We start from the raw sequence: 20,662 nt of genomic DNA, 5'->3' as shown, positions 1-20,662 counted from the left end.
GATATTTTCAAAAATTTTAATAATCACATTTTAAATATTGATGCAATAATAAAAGATCCTTGTGCTATCTCTTACCGTATTTAAATATATTTTCCCGATCATCTTCCCAAGCATCTTGTTCTAATTTTACTTTGCGTTCTAGTTCTTCCACAGCAGTTCTCACTTCTTTGATGCCTGTTGTTTCTTCTTGAGCTGAAAAAATAGCCTCAATTTCATTCCTTCTTGGTATCAAGTAGTCTCTGTCCTTCCTCAGTTTCCTGTCACTCTTCTTCAGTTCCTCTCTTCTCTCAATACTTTTTTCTTTCCGAGGTTTTGTTGGTTTTTTGTCAAGGCCCATTGCAATAATGCACCTGTGAAAAGTAACATAAATTGTTATTAACCTTTATGTAGAGTGCAGTGGAAACTCACAGCATTTTGAATCACTTAACTTTTATCCAGTAAGAAATGTTATAAGAAATGTTTATAGGACATTACACATTATTTAAAATCAACAATTCTTTTTAATACTAAAATCTTGCAAATAAACACTAGAAATTTTCAATAATTTTACCCATAATAAGGAGGAGGAAAAGAAAATAACTAGGAATGATAGTCTTAAATTTGTGACTAAATTGACAAACTAAATTTATGACTTAAATCATATTTTGGGCCTTATCAAAGAGTTGAATATATGTAATTCCAATTGTTAAGCAACAATTCTGTAATAAAAGAGCATTCAGGTTTATAAACACACAGAAGTAGAAATAAAAGTAATCAAAAGAAGAATTATGCCAGTCTTTGATAATTTATTTTTCCAATGCAACAACAAAAGACTTGCATATAAGTTTGGCTCTAAATTAATATGATTGATCTTTAAAGAAACATATACAGTCAAATGCTGTTGTGCCCTTTACATTGTCACCTCAGGAGCCTGCATGCTTATTTTATAGAAATGCCATTATTGCTTTTAAAATGGCCTTTAGAAACTTGTACCACAGTACTTTGATGATTTTCACTGGCAATAAGCTTGTTATTTGAAGAGGTCATCATTTCTAGAGGTCATAATGTCATTCATAGTCAAACCTGGTGAACCAACCAGGTGATCAAATAATATTTGAGAAATTAAAACATTTTAATCAACTATAAAAAAGTAACATGAATTCTTCTGTAGCTTTTTTCTACTTCTCAAATAAATATTAAAATCAGAATTCTAATAATAATACTAAAAACTACAATGATGATTATGATCATGATTAGAGTACTGGTATTCCTGTTCCAAACTCTTTCATGGATACTTTATAGACATTATCTTACAGGGTTCATTAGCCCACAGGCCAGTAAGTTAAGAACTATCATCATTACTTTACAAATGAGGAAACTGAGTCTTACAGGGCTCCATGACTCATCCTAGCTCACCCTGAGGTTAATGATGGAGCTGGATTCCAGCATAGGGCTGCTAGACTCTGTGCCCTCACACTGAACTACAGCCAGGTAGTAGATTACAGGTGGCTCTCAGATGACAGGCACACAGACAAATAATACAGTGCCATGTTTACCAGCAGCAAGAGTATTCACATTCTCCACCAAAAACTGACATGGTCTGGAAATGTTTTCACCTTGAGACAGTTCATGACCTGAAAAAAGGTGACTGACAGTAACAGTCTCCATACCCTCCTCCTCTAGAACTACTCGTCTTCTTTTTTTTTTGGAATTTTTTTTAAGATTTATTTATTTATTTTTATACAAGAACTGGGGTACAGACCAGATGCGCGGGAGGGTGAGAGGATTCACCAGAGACAGAATGGGGAACAGAACAGGCAGACTCACAAAATACACTGCTGAGGGGAGCAGTGGGCATGGCAGGAGAGGTCTGCCGCACCATGTGGGTATCTCCCTGGCCGGCTGGGATCGAACCCGTACTGCAGAGTCTGTGGCAGCTTCATAGTGCGGCGCTCACAGCTCCCTGCCTGTGCCACCAGGGAGGCCCTAGAACTACTCATCTTCTTTTCTCTCTTTTATATGACTAAGAGGGAACTGAGTAACTTAAAGTGGATAATGAAAAGCGATCTGAATACAGTCAAGACTTTATCAGTCCAAGAAGAACAGAAATATATGTAAAATTTTAAAACTGTCTCAACGTGAATCTTATCCAATTTGTTCACAGAGTGTTGAATTTCAGCCATCCCCAGTCAAGAACTAGCATAAGAATTTATTTTAATTAATTCTCCCAACAAGAAAATACAAGTATTTAGCAGTATTACTTATCTTTTCAACATGTCCCCATAAAATAAAGCTAAAAGATTTGCACTTAAGGGGCCTCCTCTGGTGGCACAACGGTTGAGCGCTGGGCTGTGAGGCTGTCTGCAGCCTCTGCAGTGCCGGTTTGATCCCCGGCCACCGGCAAGGTACCACATGGCGTGCAGACCTCTCCTGCCCCGCCCGCTGCTCCCCTCAGCAGTGTCCTCCGTCTGTCTGCCTGTTCTATTCCCCGCTCTGGCTCTGATGAATTCTCTCACCCTCCCGCGCTTCTAACTGTACCCTGTGCTTGTATAAATAAAATAAATAAATCTTTAAAAAAAAAAAGATTTGCACTTAAATATCAGGCGGTAACAGGAGATATTAAGAATATATTTACCTCACCCATACTAAGCATGATAAATATTTGACTGCAATGATGACTGCTTTCCCTGAAAGAATAAAGGTGCCATGGATCTTCACAGAATATGATTGCTAGCATGGCCTCTGTTCAATCTGTCCTTGCTATCAATGGCAACACCAAATCCATGGTTATGGAGCCTCTGATATGCTATTACATTTGGTTTATGTTGTGACTATGTAGAAGCTTTGATCCCTCCCAACTGCATGCACAGACTTTTTATTGCCCATCTGCTTAAGGGAATTGGACAAACAAAGTATGTCACATCTGTGCTCCCCTCGTCACTGACTACCTATTTGACTTCTGAGTATAATTTGAGGTATTGATTCTGATTACTAGAGCTCAAAGCAGTCTGCCTCCTAGGCAATTCTTCTTCCTGTGTTTCCCTCTAGCAGCTGAAAATAACCCTCATGTCTCTTCAAACAATTACCATGTTTGAGGGTGAGTACAATTGTGAAATGTCCATATTTTGAAAGTGACCAGTGCTCAGCGTTTCTTGTTTTATGGGGAACTTAAACAGGTACTTCCTAATTATTTTTAGAAATACAACTCCCTAATGTTTTATTTTCTCATAACCCCCTATCATAATAAAAGCTTCAGGAGGCTGTGTTTCTTATATGAATGAATTAATTTCACCTTTGACAAACGGAAAGCATCCTTTAAAATTGCTAAAAATATTATTATGGAGGTGATAGCAAAAGAAGTGAAGGATATATAGCACTGTAAGTGATATCAACCTCTTTAGGGGTAGTTCTCCACCCTTACTGGGTTCTGGAATGTTGGTGCTTCTGAAATAATCAGAGTTGACTAAGTGGGACTGAGTCAAGCAAGCTAGACTCTGGCACTCACCCACCCAGACTTGCCCCAGAGAAGCCAGTTTGCTTGACTTTTACCTAATCTGCAGCAGGGAGACAGCAAATGACACTACATTGTCCTACTTTGGACATTCACAGATGGACATTTGAAGAAATGATTATGAAACTAGCAAGCTAATATCTTATACAAACTGTGCATTTTAGTTGAGGGTGATAGAACTTACTCTTTAAAATCACAACCAATTTGTTATTATTTGAATAAGTCAAAGGAAGAAGCTAGAAGGGACTGAGTGTAATTGCATCAAGACTTGCACAGAGACTAGCAAGTATTGCATGGGAGGGTAGATGTCACTAATCAGATTTTGATAATGATTTATTAAACTGACATAGAAAATGTTTAGAACCAAATGTTTAGAGCTTGAATTTATATGGCAACTCCCAAAGAACACGTTTTTACACAGATGACTGTATATATCCTCATTAACTTTCCTTGAAATTAAACATAAACTTGTTAGGTGACTTACTACAAATGTGGAAAAAGGACATTTGAGTTGAAACAGGAAAGCAGTGTCAGGAGGGTCCTGTGAACAACTGGGCTCTCCTACTATCCTGCCTGAGGTCATTCACTCTCTCATGCGAATGGATACTTCTTTCATGCCTCTTTTCTTTCCTAAAGCCTCCAAATCCTTCTCCCTCACCCTAACCCAGTATGGAAAATCCATATTTAACTGAAAAAAATAGAAGTAAACAAGAGAACTTCCACTTAGTCCCAATACACCCACCAACTCACCTCTCTCTACCCTATATGCCTTCGCTCCTCCTGATTCTATGGAAGAATGTTGCTCCTTCCACTAGAGCTTCTAGATTCCATCTCTTCTAGTTTACTCAAGTACTTTGCCCTAGAAATTCTCCCTCTATGTCATGTTTGATTAATTTTCTAGTATCAATCCTCTTTTTCAGCATACAACCACATTATAGTATCTGACATCTTAAAAAAAATAAAAAGCCCTGTTTGACTCTTAAATCCTCCCTCCTGGCTATACTACTCAATTTCCATCCTTTACAGCAAAACTCTTTAAAAGTAATTAATTATATTCTCTGGTTTTAGTTCTTCTTCAATCATTTCTTAAACCCATACCAATCAAGTTGGATCCCTACCACTCCACATGAGCCAAGATCACCAATAACCAGCACCAACAATCAACATTACCAAATCAATGCTCGATCCTCAGTGTTTATTTTACTTCATCTATCACATCTGACTCAGTTGACAATGTCCTTATTTTTCAAACATTGTATTCATTGATAGGACATCACTCTCTGAGATTTCCTTTTAAACATTGGCTTTCTTTCATGGGTGTTTTGCTGGTTTCTATCTCCCTCGTTTATGAACTGGAGTGATGTGGAGTTCATTACTCCTGCATCTTCTCTATCTGCATTCAGTTCTTAAATAATCTCATTTCATTGTATGACTTTAAATAAGAACTCTATATAAGCTATTCTCAAATTTATATCTCCAGTCTAGGACTCTCACCAGACCCCATATTCATATTCAATAATCTACTCAACATTTTTTGCATCTCTCACAGATGTTTCAGATTTTAGTATGTCCAAAACCAAAATCCCTTCATTCCATCCCCAAACCTGCTTCTTACAATCTTTCCCATTTTGCACCTGCTAACTATACATCTTTTCAGTTGTGCAGGCTAAAAACTTGGTAATCATCTTTGACTTTTCTCTTTATCTCATACACTGTATCCAATCCATCAATAAATCCCATAAACATTACCTTCAAATAAATCTAACTCACCTCAAACTATTTCTACCATTATTTCTTCTCTGCATTAAAGTAGTTTCCACCCTTCCCCATGCAGGGGAGCAAAAATCCACTACCCCAAAATGAGGGATTTTTGCCATGTCTTCTTGTCAAAAGGTTGATTTTATGGAAAGAGGCTCTTAAGACTGGTTAGAGGTTGCTTTTGAAAAAGACATTAAGATGTAAACCTTTCTTTAGGGGCCTCTACCTCATTACAGAGAAGACCCAATCTCCTAATGTCTTTCTCATGTGTATCTTTGTTTACTGTGCCTTTCTTGGTAAACTCTGTCCTCCTCTTATCTTTCCTCCCCTGCCAACCTCCCTTGTCCTAGTTAAGCTATTTAAGGTGGTGTCTGACACCAAGTGATGAGTTGGTTATATTGGGTACCTCCCACGTGTGCAGGAGGTATATACACACTATTATTACATTTCTCTTTTACTTTTTCTCTTATCAATTTGTCTGATGCTTGATTATTTGCCAACCTAGAAAAAACAGGAGAAGTATAGGATGATTTCTTTTGTGTCCCAACACCTCACCATCCCTAGCTTCTTTTTCTCATTTAATAGGAGTTATTAAATGACGACAGGTGGTTACTCAAAACTTACTTTAGAGACTTCCCATCTTTTTCAGGATAAATGTCAAGGTCCTTGGGCCTCCCTGGTGTTGCAAGGGGTTAAGTCACAGCACTATGAAGCTATTTGCAGCCACTGCAGCACAAGTTTGATCCCTGGCCAGGGAGTTAACCCATATGGTGCAGCAGACCTCTGTTGTCTCACCTGCTGCTCCCCTCAGCAGTGTGTTTCAGTCAGTCCACCTGTTCTGTTCCCCACTCTGTTTCTGGCGAATCCTCTCACCCTCCTGTATCTCTGCCCTATACCTCAGTTTGTATATGCATAAATAAATATTTATTTAAAAAATCAAGGACCTAAGGCAATGACCTTAGGACTCTACATGACTAGGTCCCACAATCTCTATGACTCGTCTGCTATGTGTCTTCCCATCCCCTGCATTTGCTCTTACCACATGAGACCTCACAAGTTAACCTTCTGCCTCATGCCCATTGTATAAGCTTTTCCACTACCTGAAAAGCTATTTAGAGGAGCAGACATTTTTTTCCTGGTCTCATCAGAGAAGCCTTTCCTGAGCATCCTACACAGCACTCTCCTCTCATCCTTGTCCCCACTCACTCCCCACATCTTCCTTACCCGGTTTTGTATTCATCCTGCCTATTACCATTTGACATATATTTATTGGTTCATAGTTATATTATTTGACCTTCCCCATTAGAATGGGTTCCATGGGACAGGTACTTTGATTGATTCATAGCTTGGCATACAGTCAATTCTCCATGGGAATTTTCGGGAAAAAATTAAAGTAGCCTGCAAGCAAGTTTCCTGATTTGAAACAGAATGTTCAATATGAAAGCTGATAAACAACAATCAAATTGACCCTCTGTCATGTATTTTGTTATGTTTGAGATTGCAAATAGGAGGCATGGGAATAATGTTTGAGCAACACCACAGTCTAGGCACATTTTTAATATGCACAATCTATAACATTCAATCATATAAACCAGATATTGGCACACACTTTGGGGCTAGCCTAAAATCATTTGCTAAGAGAAGTAAGATTTAAAAATCCCTTTGCCTTCTCTTCAGAATCATAACTTAAAGCATTACAAGGAAAGGGAGAAAAAGAAAAAGGAACAGAATTTGAAACAGTACAAGTTTTTATCCCTGTTAAAACATATCTGAAAATCTAATTTACATCTGATAATTTCAAATAAAACACAAAAATGTAATAATCTTTAGCTTAGATATTCTAGCATCATGTACACTGATAACTTTCTTAACAAATTGTGTAGAGACATGCATCAATAAAAGCATAAGAATAAAAATGTAGTAAAATGTGTCCTCTACCAAAGGACATTGGTTTCCATACTTGTAGCAAGGAGATGATCTCTCGACACACACAAACCCAAAGTAGCCTCTTTTGCCTCCTAGTCTGGAACCTTTTCGATGCTTATATTCACAGCAGGAGCTTAACCTGTTCACCTGTATCCCATTCAGGAAAAAGGTGAGACTGAAGGGGAAACCATGGTGCCTTTTGGAAATAAACTGAAAGGTCTCTGAAATTAAAATGGAAATGCATTAGTGAAAGCAATGAGCTTTGGACTAATATGTTCAAAATGACATTTTTCTATTAGATAAGTACAATGTTATGGTCTAGATCATTTTTTTAACTCGATGACATTTTTTTTCCATCATAAAAACATATTCATTTATAATAAATTTATAATAAATACTCCAAGGCTTTATAAAACTGATTTAAAATAAAGTAATAATAATTAACATTATATGAGCAGTTACTATGACTAAACATTATGCCTGATTATCTTGTCTGTTATTTCACCACAACACGTAGCGGGAATATTATTACTGCTAGTTTCTAGATGTGGAAACTAAGCCTTAGAGGAGTTCAGTAATTTGCCCAAGATCACACAGTAGGTGGGAAAGTTAGTGTTTGAATCCAAATAACTCTCTAGAGTCCATGCCTCTATGCTAACTATGCTATTTTAGCTACTGATAAAGTAATGCTAACAATAAAGTGTACTGTGAACTCAGTAACACTTTTAAATATGTTTTACCTTGCTGTGACTTGTTACATCCTAATACATATATGGATGAAGCAGAATCATTTCATTTCCAATCCATTTTTGATTCTGCCTGGATTTGACAGCCTTTGCCCACCCCAAAGTCCCACCAATAAATTAAGAACTGCTGCTTGCAAATAATAGTATTCAGTCATCCATATCTTTATATGCTGTTTGAAAAAGCCTCACCCTTGAGATACAAACCTTAACTCTGAGTATCCTATTTTACAGAGTGACTCAGAAACCTGCTTCTCTTGACACTTCTAATGTTGCTTCCTTCAGAAGAAGCTTCCCTGTGCTCTTCCATTTCTACCAATAATAGAGGTGATAATGTTTACCTCTGTACTAAAAGTACACATGAACCATTGTTGCACTTTTTACATAGTATTAAAATATGCCTACTCAGTGGTTCACAAACTTTAATGTGCAAAAAAATCACTGGTAAGGATTATTAAAACACAGATTGCTGGGCTATACCCCAGAGTTTCTGATTTAGGAGAGCTCAAAATTTGCATTTCTTCAAGGTTCCTGGTGATGTATATGCCTCTGGTCTTCTAGAACCCTGGTCTAAGATGTTTGCTGTCCTGCATGTTTGTGAAATACATGAGAACTGAAGCTGGTTTTATTTATCTTCATTTCCCCAGATTCCAGAAATATGGTGCAAAATGTTCTTAGTAAATAGTGCATTACTTTTAATGTTTCTTTCACTGTCATCTAGAAATACTATGTCTATACCACATTAAGCTCCTAAAAAATATAAATCAGATGCAACCATACTAAAGAATAGACTTATTAAAAGAGTAATTCCATCCATTTATGCCTTACTCTTTGTGATGCAAAATTAAACAAAGTAGAAAAGAGAAAACCTGAGAAGTTAATATCTGGGAAAATCTATCAACAGATTTTAAAATTCACTTGTCCTAATGATATATGAACTCCTTAAGTAGTGACCACAAAGCAAGTTTGACCATCTCCCTAGTCTTCTTAATTGATGTTCCACAGGGATATCATTTAATTTGATTTTATAGGTGAGCATTCTTGCATTTCAGAATTTTCAACTATAAAATGGAGATGGCAGGACTTGGGGTGAGGGAGTAACTCTGTGTGTGTGTGTGTGTAACCCAGTCTACTCATATCACAGAGGAGTGTTAAAGATTATTTTATGTACAATGTTAAAAAGTATTTTACAATGTTTGAAAAATGTGCTTATTTATTGTTGAATGACAGCAGAAGGTAGCACTGTTTTAGGCACTAAAATGTAACAAAACACTAAAAATTATCAAGTGTGATCTCTTCCTTCAAGCAGTTCAAATTTTTCTGGAGAGACAACATTAATACGCCAGACTTATGAAGTCACCAAATCTTCTCCCCTTTAAATTTGTCTCTGAAAATAGACCAAAGACTTTAAACAAACTGAGCTGCAGTTATTCATGAAAAATTACTGAACTTTCGGTTAAGAACAGTGGGAATCTGCAGCACACTTGCCTGGGGCTGCTCATCCCACTCACCTGCCACTATTTCATTACAATAGTTCTAACAGGGGAGGTAAGCCATAAATAACTAGCAGCTTTACTGTCAGTGGTAATGACTTGATTTGGAGCAAAGGGTGAAAAAAAAAAACCTTGACCATTGACATTATAGTAATAAGTGGTATCTCAGAGGCAAGCTAACATGAAAGGTCAGTGGTTCTACTAGCCTGAGACAAGAGTTCTAATTAGGGCAAGCAACAGGACAGTGGACTAGCCAAAAATTTTACAGGAGATACAGGCAATAAGGGAGTCATAAATGCATTCAATAAGTTCTATACACATACCTGGCTAATGAGAAGTGGCAAGGATTGGGGAAGGTCCAACCTATATATACCTCCCTAGCCTACCAGGAACTTGCACCATGAACAAAAGGAAATATATGTGGCTTGTGGGGGAGGGGAGAGATAAAAGTTGGAGCAGAAAATGGCCTGAATTTTGTATGCACTTCTGGAATCAATAGAGTAGGTTCAATATTACCTTCTAAAATTTCATGGCTACTCAGTTACCTTGCAATATGACTTCATTTGGGAAAAGTTTTTTTTTTTTAAATGTAATTAATGAAGCTCAATATGATATACTGAATTTGTTTTGTCCTAAATCTAATGACTGATTTCCTATGAGAAGAGGACAGAGACATGTAGAGAAGAATTATATATGAAGATAGAGACTTGAGTGATGGGGCTACAAGTCAAGGAATGTGGGAATCACCAGAAGCTGAAAAGAGCTCCCCTAGAAATTTTTTTAAGATTTATTTTATTTATGCATACAAGAATAGGGGTACAGGCCAGAGGTGTGGGGGGTGAGAGGATTCACGAGAGACAAGGTGGGGAACAGGATAGGCAGACTGACTGAAATACACTGCTGAGGGGAGCAGTAGGTGAGACAGGAGAGGTCTGCTGCACCATGTGGGTAGCTCCCTGGCCAGCTGGGGGGGTTGAACTCATGCTGCAGTGGCTGCAGAGAGCTTCAGAGATTGTGTCTTAACCCCTTGCACCACCAGGGAGGCCCTCCCCTAGAAATTTTACCACCTTCATTTTACCCTCCAGATCTGTGAGAGAATTTCGAATTTTGGATGTTTTCAGACACCAATATTTGGGATATCTGTTATATCAGCCATAGGAAACTAATATACTTGGCAAACAGAGCTACTAGGAGAAGCTGGAGGTTTTACTAACTCTAAATGTTTGGACACAAAGTTCAAACACAAATGTTTGAACACTAATCATAGGATGATCACTAAGCTATGAAAACATACTGACAATCCTAAGAGATAAAAATAAAAAAATTGATTTTTTTTTTTGAATTTAGTAGACATACCACTGACTCTACATCTAGGAGAGGAGGGGTGTGAAATACAGGTTTGTTACAAATACTAAACAACAAAAACAGCAACAGCCATAACTTTTGAGAGGGAAAATTCAACACTAAAATCCATAGTTGCTCTGATGCATGATTTGAAATGTCTATTTTTCAACAACAACAAAAATAAAAACACATAAAGAAACAGAAAAGTGCAACACATCATCAGGGGAAAGAAGCCATCAAACCATTTAGGAATCAAGAAAAATGACAGCAGAAGCCTACACAAAAATTTGTATTTGCATCTTCAAAGCAGCATGATTTATAATAGCTCCAGACTGGAGAGAATACAGGTGTCTATCAACTTGGGATATATGAGAAAAGCATGGTGCATCCATATACTGGAATACATCAGCAATCTAAGAAGAAAGCGGTTGTTGATAGATGCCACAAAGAGATGACTCTCAAAAACAGTAGGGTGAGTGTAAATAAACAGCACTATTGTATGATTTCTTTTATATGAAATTTCAGAAAAGGCAAATTTGTGGAGACAGAAAACAGATCAGTGGTAGTCTGGAACCCACTATAAGAGTGAGGGAAAACTGCCACTGAACACAATGGAAATTTTTGAAGCAATGAAGCTGGTCTAGGTGGTGCAGCAGGTTGAGCGCAGCGCTGTGAAGCTGTCCACAGCCTCTGCAGTGCAGGTTCCATCCCAAGACAGCCAGGGAGATTCCCACATGGAATCCCACATGGAATCCCACATGTCGCACCCACTGCTCCCCTCAGCAGTGTATTTCGGTCAATCTTCCTGTTCTGTTCCCTGCTCTGTTTTTGATGAATCCTCTCACATCCCCTCCCCCCCAAGCACACACCTCTGGCCTGTACCTCAGCTCTTGTATACATAAATAAATAAATCTTTAAATAATAAAAGAAAAGAAAACTATTTTAAAAAGAGATCTGGATTTAAAATCCTATTTTGAATTTAAAATTCTTTGTCTTAAAACAGACAAAGCAGAGAAGCAACTATGTTTGTGAGGGAGTCATAAGAAATGTACAAATAGGTCCAAGAAGATCAGACTATGGAAGAACAAGAAAGCCAGCAGAAGAGCATGGGATTACTTTGTTACTTTGTTCTTTGGCTACACATGAAGGGAGAAAGCCAAGGTCTGCCTGTTTGAACTGAAGAAAGGGGCAAAAAAAAACTTCCTGTGAATAATCATACTCTACACAAAGTAACAGAAATATTCAATGACATCATAGGTATAGATAATAAACAATCAACGTGTGGCTTGATATCTAAAATCAAAACACAAGCCGTCCAAATTCTATGAGAATAAAAGATGCTCTTGTCACAATCCTGAAAAATGAGTTTTATTATTCTCTTCCAAAGTAAGACAAATCAATGAATGCCAGATCTTTAATGAGTTTACTGCTCCAAACATAACTTTAAATGCACTCTTTTTAAATAGAAGTATTCTAAAAGCCTCTTCACATTTCACTGAATTCGTGCACAGATTTGATTTGTAATAAGGGCAAAATCTTTTCAGCACAACTAAGATGTCTGAACCACAAGTCAACATTAAGCCACACAGCTTTCAATTTTGAACAATTACTTCCCTGGCAATCAAGGGCAAGCTGAGACAAAATTATTATGTGGACAGGATTCAATTATTTAAGTCCTTATACCATCCTATTACTCAAGACTGTCAGATGGCATAAGAAGTCAGTTTTAGGATCAATGAATATGAAAAAATAACACTTGGACAAGTACCATTCTCCCACAGACTTTGGTTTCCCCTCTCATGGTAGATCATCTTCCAGAAAATCATTAGTTAAGTCTCACTCTTTATCATTTGTATGTACCACATTTTCTAGCAGTCATATATGCCTTTTGTTGAATAAGGCATAATGTAAGATCCAGTAAAATTTGTATTATGTAAATTCCATAATTATTAAAATTGGAATTTTGCCCTAATCTATATTTACATTGTGATTTTAGACTACAGCTCATTTCAACAATTGTTATAAATTAATAGCTGAAAAGTACATTTGAAAAAAAATGTATCTATGCCAATGAAAATGCAAGAAATTCATTGCTTCTGTGACTAGCTAACTGGGGATGAAGAGAACAGGAATAATACCTAGTCAGGGACCAGGATCTGCTCTGACCCTGCCCAGGGCCGGACATGTGGCCTTGGAAGCCAATGTATTTCTTTACTCCTCTCATTTTCCTCCTCTACAAGATGAGAGGAATGAAATGTTAAATGCTATTACAAAATGAGTCAAAAGTAAACTACATTTCAGTCAAGTATATAAAAGAGAAAAATACTTTCTGGTGTTATTATTTTTTAATGTAACATATTTTTAGAAATTAAATATGCATTTTAATTAAAATGAGCATTCAAGTGTTTATTCTTTCTTATTTAATATTTAATATTATTTATTTAATATTTAACATCAAAATATGCATAGTTTCTCTTTAGATAACTGAATATTTTTTAACCAATACTATTTTAAATTGATGAGGGAAATCAGAAAAGCCAAAAGTAAGAGCCCCATGTTTCCCTTCATTCCCTTAACCCCTAGGTTTATATCTAGATTAGCCAAATATAAGTATATTTTTAATTATTAAAAAACTACTTTCTAATAGAGTTTCTTAACCAAGGAAATATAATCCTATAAAAATTATTTCATTTAACTGCTATTCCAGAACTAAATATTGATGAAAACTGCATCAGTATAATGTGAACTCCTTCTATTGGATGTAAAAATTATCTTATGGTAACAAACGTGGATTTATGACCAAATGAAGGCAGAAATGTACTAGAAATTCTTTATCCAAATTCTGTACCAAGTTATATAGGTGTGATTCACCCTGAAGTTTATTGGATTTGTCATATTTTTTCTCAACATACTTCTAAAGAACAAATTGCCAATCTGATATTTTTCTCTTAGAATAATGTATGATATAATTCACTATGGCAAGCCAAATAGTTAACTTGTAATTTGGGGGACACTTTATTCATGCAACATTTTAATGATCATATATCTATATCCCAAAATTAATCTGCTACTGGGTTAAATCACTCTAAATTCTTTCTTCCACAATCTGCAAGAGTAATTGCCGTTTCAGTTTCAATCATAGAGCAGTAAATCTAGATTTACTTTTAGGCAGCTGGTTTATAAGTCCCTGGATATGCATAATTTCATAGAGTGATTGAAGTCGTTTTGACATTATATCAACAATGGCTTATCTATAGCATCAACTTGATGAAATTAAAAAATTCACATTTTATGTGTACCTTTTTCAAGTAGCTTGCCTTTGTAGACACAAAGGTTTTCTCCACCACAGTGCTGTTGATAAACTTTTATTTCATCCCGGAAGTCATATGATAGGTGCACATTTTTCCCCAAATAGATCATGGTAATAGCTGCATTACTATGCAGTGGTGTTTTGTGAATCTTCCTTGAATCCTGGGATAAACAAAAAGAGGAGGCTTATTAACTAGTCACCTTCTAATCAGTGCAGATGACATTGAATATGAAGAGTAGAAAAGGCATTTTTGTGCACCTCGCAACAAACGTTTACAAAATGCACAAAAAGACACCCGTTACAAAATAAATCCCCTCTATCAGTTAGAACATGTACATTTTGACTTTATATCTTTAATGAAGGTGCCGGGACTTTTACAAACTTTTATATTTTTTATTATAAGTGTGTCTGTTACATTCAACAAAATACCAATAGTGTTAAGAGAAAATTGCTCTTCGCTCTTTTAGCAGGTTCTCAAAATTTAAATTAAAATAATTAAATATTGGTCACATATTTTTGTTTCAATTTAAATTCACATTAATTGTGATTCAGCAACTGTTTTTGTAACCTAGTACTGTGTTTTTACATTTGAGTAAAGATGACATATCTTGAGCTTATTCTGCATGGGGGAGGTGCCTGGGATTACCCACTTTCACGGGAGGTATTCAGTTCAATGAAAACCCATTACTATTATTGTTTTTAATTTCAAATAATATACCCAACAACAAAAATATCTCCTCAAAAACCTATCTCATAGTCTATGGCATTGATAAATTTTATTTATAAGAAAATAATGTATATGGCAGAAATTAAAAGATACATACTATGCCTTTTCTGCTAGTTTATATTCAAACGTATTTTAGTATATAAGCATAGTTTTCACCTAACCTCAAAGACAAAGATGAGAAAGCAGGAAGATGAAGAGGAGGTGGAGCCAGAAAATTAAGAATAGCTGAGAGGGTTGAAAGACTTTAAGAAAACCTAGTAAGAATATTGTTGGGTTATATATAAGGGACAGAAATTACTTTCAACCTTCTTTGCTTTACTAAAAATCAACCTTTATTTACATGAAAAATGTGAATAGACTAACTGCGAGTGAATCCAAGGCAATTACTTAAGTTTGATTTCATTGGATAATGTACACTTTAGAAACATGTATTAAGAACAACAAAGATGTGACAAACATTTTGAAGGGACTAGTTAAATATTTCCATCTCCAAACCCATCCCATTCCAATCAGAAACAGAGGATTCTGAGTTGGAAGTAATTCTCATTCAATTTTATTTTTCTCAAGTAAAAACCTAAGGAAATAATAGATGAAATGAAATTCCACAAATGACAGTCCAAAAAGAGTGCTTGGGGGGGAAGCTCTCAGACTTAATATTCAAAAAAACAAATTGACAAACACAACTCCCTAGTGAGTGTTGATCAAGACATAGTGAGGACCTAGTGAGTGTTGATCAGACTGAATACAGACGTGAAAGAATTCTGTGTTCCACATTCTGCCCTTTGATGGGACAAAGCTACAATAGGTTAACCCCACCCTATACCAGAAGCTTTCCGCATTTATAGGAACTCAGTAAGTACCAGAACAAGAAGTGTCCTCTTAAACAAAACCCCACCTATGGTGATTAAGCCTTGATAAATATTGATTTTAAAACCTGATCACAAAGAATGCCAGGCAGACCCCATGCTGACTCTGATGGCCATAAGTAGAGAAAATTCTGACAGGAGACATGTTTCACATCCTAAAAGTTCAGCAACTGGTTAGGTTGGAAACTTCTCTTTACTATCTATATTCATTCATTCATTCATTCATTCATTCATTCATTCATTCTTCTCTTGTGAGCTAAATAATTTTCCTTGTCCTTTTTCCTTCCTCCTTTGTTTTTTACTCTAAGGCTTCTTTTCACTTCCTTTTTGCCCATTTTTATTATTACCATGTAATGCAAATCTCCTGCTTTTTCCTGACATGTCACAAAACACTTCAATCCTCCCAGAGGTATCAAAACTCTAGATTTTGAGAATGCTGAGTTGAAACAAGAGCTTTCCCTTTCTTGTGTCCCTAACAAAGTCAGTAAATCTGTTAATAGCTAAACATTATCCAGCTGGATTTTGCTTTGCTGAAAAGGCCCAAAATTCTGACCCTGTTAGTATAGGGGTCTGCCCTTAAATTCTAATTGTTGCAAACACCCAGAAGATTCCTGGGTCCTACCATTCTCCTCAAGTTCTGTTCCACAATGCCAGCTGCTAAGATATTTTGCCGGCTGAATTGGCTTTTTAAACTGTTTTTTAAAATTCTTTTTAGTTATGTAGTTGCCAAACTGAAATGCTAATTTTAAGTAAAAACATTGTTTAAATGGAAGTGTTTTCTGAAATAAATCAAGCCTACTATAAAATATGTTAAATTACCATGTATTAAAGTCATAGTGACGTTTTCCTTCTTCACTCTCAAATCTGAGTCAACTGGTGAAAAAAAAAAAAAAAGTAAAAAAATACCAAGAGAATGTTTTGACTAGAATGGATATTGAAAAAATATTTTCAAATTAAGTCAAGCAAAAAAAAAAAAAAAAAAACCCATGCAATTTCTCTAACAAGCTACATTCATAAGGAGGAAAGGAACAATTTGGCCCACTAGAATAGCCAAAGACCAGACACTGCAACACAGTCTTTCTGAGAACAAGGATTTGGCTTTATGCATTGTGACAATCTCAGCACCGAGCCTAGTGCTTCTTGTTACCAGTGAAAGCTAAGTTGAATGATTTGTTGATGTAGTGACAGGACATAAGTATGTAGATGATTGCAATAGCCCCATTAAAAATTAGGTAGCAAGTCCCTGACAAGGCATAGCACTGAAAATGGAAAAGAGTTATCAAGTACAGGAGTCATTATTAAGGTCTTAAAGAAATGTGTCCTGAGACAGCAAATACATACTGAATTTCAAAGGAATAGTATGAAAAAAATTGTACAGTGTCCCATTAAAATTTTTCATAGTGATTACATGTTGAAATAATAGAGGATATACTTGATTAAATAAAAATATTTAAAATCAATTTTACATGTTTCTTCTTTCCTTTTTAATGTTAGCTATTAGAAAATTAAAATTGCATATGCAGTTTGCATCGTCTACTGGAGGTCCCTGGTCCAGAGGATTTAATAATTACCTAGTGTGTCATGCAGAGGGAAGAGGGAATCATAGATTTTGAGGCCAAATTACTAGCATAAAGGTAATTGTTTATGATAAATCAACTGAATGGAGAAGCTGACTTGATTTAGAACCATGTCAAATCTGAGGGGCAGTGGAACTTACAGTCAGGCATCTGTAATTGCAGAGGACTCATCTGAAGTCTAGGAACCGGATAGGGTATCACAAACAGATATGGGAAAAGTCCTCTACTAATTCTTGCCCAGAGAATTTCTTTGATTTTTCTTTCACAAAACATACACAAAAATAAATGTTTTTCTTTTTTAAAAAAAATCGATAGATGTAATGGCTAAGTAGGTGCTTATTTGAGTTTGTATTTTCACATTTTGCAAAAACTACTTTATGGGCCATCCTCATTATCAGCTGACTGCTGTATGGAGTAGGTGAGCAGCAGTGCTCAGTGAGAGCTGCAGGTGGGTGGGGTAAACTTCAGAGCAAAATCTCACTAGTTTGATAGTTTCTGTAAAAGCAGCATAGTGCTCTTCAGGTCCTGCAGCAAATGAAAAAAAAAGCAACAGGACACACACGCACTTGCTGGGCTGTGAGATCCACCACACCTTCCCATTGGGCTCCAGGGATGCTTCCCTGAGACACAACATGAAAGCCAGGGACTGCACCACACGCTCTATACATTCATAAAGAACAGATGGTGGGGGGGGTCTCTCTGGTGGCGCAAGGGGTTAAGCACAGCACTGTGAAGCAATCCACAGCCTCTGCAGCACAAGTTCCATCCCCGGCCAGACAAGGAGCAACCCACATGGTGCAGCAGACTCTCCTATCGCGCCCGCTGCTCCGCTCAGCAGTGTATTTCAGTCAGTCTGCCTGTTCTGCTTCCCACTCTGTCTCTGGTGAATCCTCTCAACCCCCGCACCTCTGGCCTGTACCCCAGTTCTTATATGCATAAATAAATAAATCTTTTTTAAAAGAGAAATATGCATATATATACATATACATATGAAATACTAACCAAAAGAAAATAAGTAATATTAGACAAAATAAATTTGATGGCTAAAAGTAATAAGTGATAAAGAGGGTAATTTATTTTATTTATCTATTTTTAAATTTTATTTATTTTTGCAGAGAACTGGGGTGTAAGCCAGAGGTGCGGGGGGGGGGGCAGTGAGAGGATTAACCAGAGACAGAGTGGGGAGCAGAACAGGCGATTTACTAAATACTCTGCTAAGGAGAGCAGTAGGCAAGACAGGAGAGGTCTGCTGCACCATGTGTGGGTTAGCTACCTTGACCAGGGATCAAACTCAGAATATAGAACCGATAGTTCTAAGACTTAACCCCTAGGCCACAAGGGAGGCCCAGATCATTTTTTTAATGATAAGGAATCACTTGACCAGAAAGTGGAGTAATCCTTAAACTGATAGCACACAACCAGTTATTCCCAACATTTATAAGCAGAACTTGATATAATTACAAATAGAAATTGGCAAATCCACAATTACAGAGAATGAATTCTCATCAGAACTCAGAACTGAGAGACTAAGTAGATACAAAGAAATGCTATAGATTTGAAGATATGAATAACATAGTTAACATATTTTATTTACTGGAAATTTATAGAACTCTCCTCCCAACACCGAGAGAACTTCATTCTTTACAAAAACTGAACATACATCATTCCACAAAGGAAGTCTGCACAAATACCACAGAATCAAAATCATACAGAGCATGAATAAGATGCTCTTTAAAAGCAACATTCAGTGAGCACAAAGGGAGCTCTTAGAATTAAAATAAGGCAGCAGCAGAAGAAAGTCAATAGTTTGTACGGAATATAAACCTGAAGAAATCTCCCAGCAAGTAGAACAAAAAAGACAAAGTAAATAGGAGAGAAAAGTTAACAATATTTGGGCACCCATCTAGTAGTTCCAGCATTCCCTAAATAGGGACTCCAAAGGGGAGAACAGAGGTTTTTTGGTTTTTTTTTTTTTTTTTTTTTTAAGGCAGGCTACAGCCTTGTGACTCAAGAGACAGACATGCTAAGATGTCTCAAAGTCAGGAAACCTGCTGACACAGCCTTTGCTTCTCACGCCAGTTCAAAATGCCAAGGGGAAGCTGCCTCAGATGCTAATTTCTACCCCACTTGCAATGACCACAGGATGGAGAAGCCACTGTTCTCTCTTCTGTGCCCAGCTACAGCAACCCAGTCCTGGACCACAGTCCATTGGATGTCCAGTTTCTGGTCCACATTAGGACTCATCAGATACCCTGACTCTGGTGAGCCTCATTTTTCAAGGACACACTCATGACTTGGCCTCTCTGACCTTCCCAGAAGACGTTCTTAAAATTGCAAAGGAAACAAACCCAATCTTGACTCAAAGGCTATTCAACTTTATTTTCTCCTAGAAATATTGTGCTTTCATTACAATGCTATGTTCGAGCTTATTTCTTAAGTTTTATAAATGTAAATCTGGAATTAAAACAGAAGTCAGGATATTTATGGCTCTGGGAAGCATAGGGGATATGATGGAGCAGGCAATATGGGCTCAAACGCTAGCAGCAGTGTTCTATTTTAAGTAATAGTGGTAATAGACAGGGGTGTTTTCTTGGTAATTGTTACTTATGCATATAGATTTTATATATTCTTACATATGATCCTGCAGAATTTATCTCAGTAATATATTTGAACATTAGAAAATCAAAACCTACCACCAAGTAAGAAAGATGAGGAAATCATTGTTTTTTTTTTCCAAGTGGGGGCCACATCCTTCAATAAAGCATGCTTGTTGGCTGGATAGAGACCAATGTCAGCATAAAAAGAGTTCAAAAGTAAGTTAATGGATGTGGTAGGTTCTATTATTGCTCCAAACATTCAAATATTCCATGAGAGTACAGATACTTCCCACACCACCGCTGCCAGGCTTTGGCAACAGAATTCAATTTTAAGTGACATGTGTCACTCATGAGTGAAACTGTCAAAAAATTCCATGGTTCTGCTGTCCATTGGCCAAATACTTTATACAGAGACTGTATGTCCCTTATGTCTCAGAACTGCAACTGACCAGCAACAGATACTAATGTGAACAAGAAATAAAATTTTGTAATTATAAGCTGAGTTTCCTGGGGTTGTTAGACTAAGCTACAGTAAACTACATTCCTGAGATCTTTAGTATTGATGAACCCTTCTTCTCTGCTCCACTTGACAATATCAAACATTAGAGAAGGAAAAATTATTTTCATGCTAATATGTAATAAACTGTTTAGTTAAACAAATGTTCACAGTTTTAATATAGGAAAGAGAAAGTATATTTCTTTCATACTCAGTAAAAGGAGAAATAATATCAAAGAGGACAAATATATATAAATTTTTCATTTCACATAAGCATAAGATACCCCCAAATTTAGACACCCTTGTAGACTGCAAATGTATTAAACATTTATTGA

The 20,662-nt window shown here is 36.5% G+C and overlaps 1 protein-coding gene across 1 annotated transcript in view; it reads right to left on the bottom strand.

The window, feature by feature from the left end:
- The window catches only part of ERICH3 (glutamate rich 3), a gene marked incomplete at its 5' end in the record, with an annotated part of 125,378 nt that overhangs the window by 43,849 nt on the left and 60,867 nt on the right, over positions 1 to 20,662 (bottom strand). The window contains 3 exon segments of the mRNA XM_084242345.1: positions 76 to 350; positions 7,209 to 7,395; positions 14,054 to 14,225. Of these exon segments, the coding sequence (XP_084098471.1) occupies positions 76 to 350; positions 7,209 to 7,395; positions 14,054 to 14,225 (634 nt within the window).

This window comes from Talpa europaea, assembly GCF_964194135.1.
Source record: "Talpa europaea genome assembly, chromosome: 9".
NCBI lineage: Eukaryota > Metazoa > Chordata > Mammalia > Eulipotyphla > Talpidae > Talpa > Talpa europaea.
This window is presented reverse-complemented; position numbering and strand designations above follow the sequence as displayed.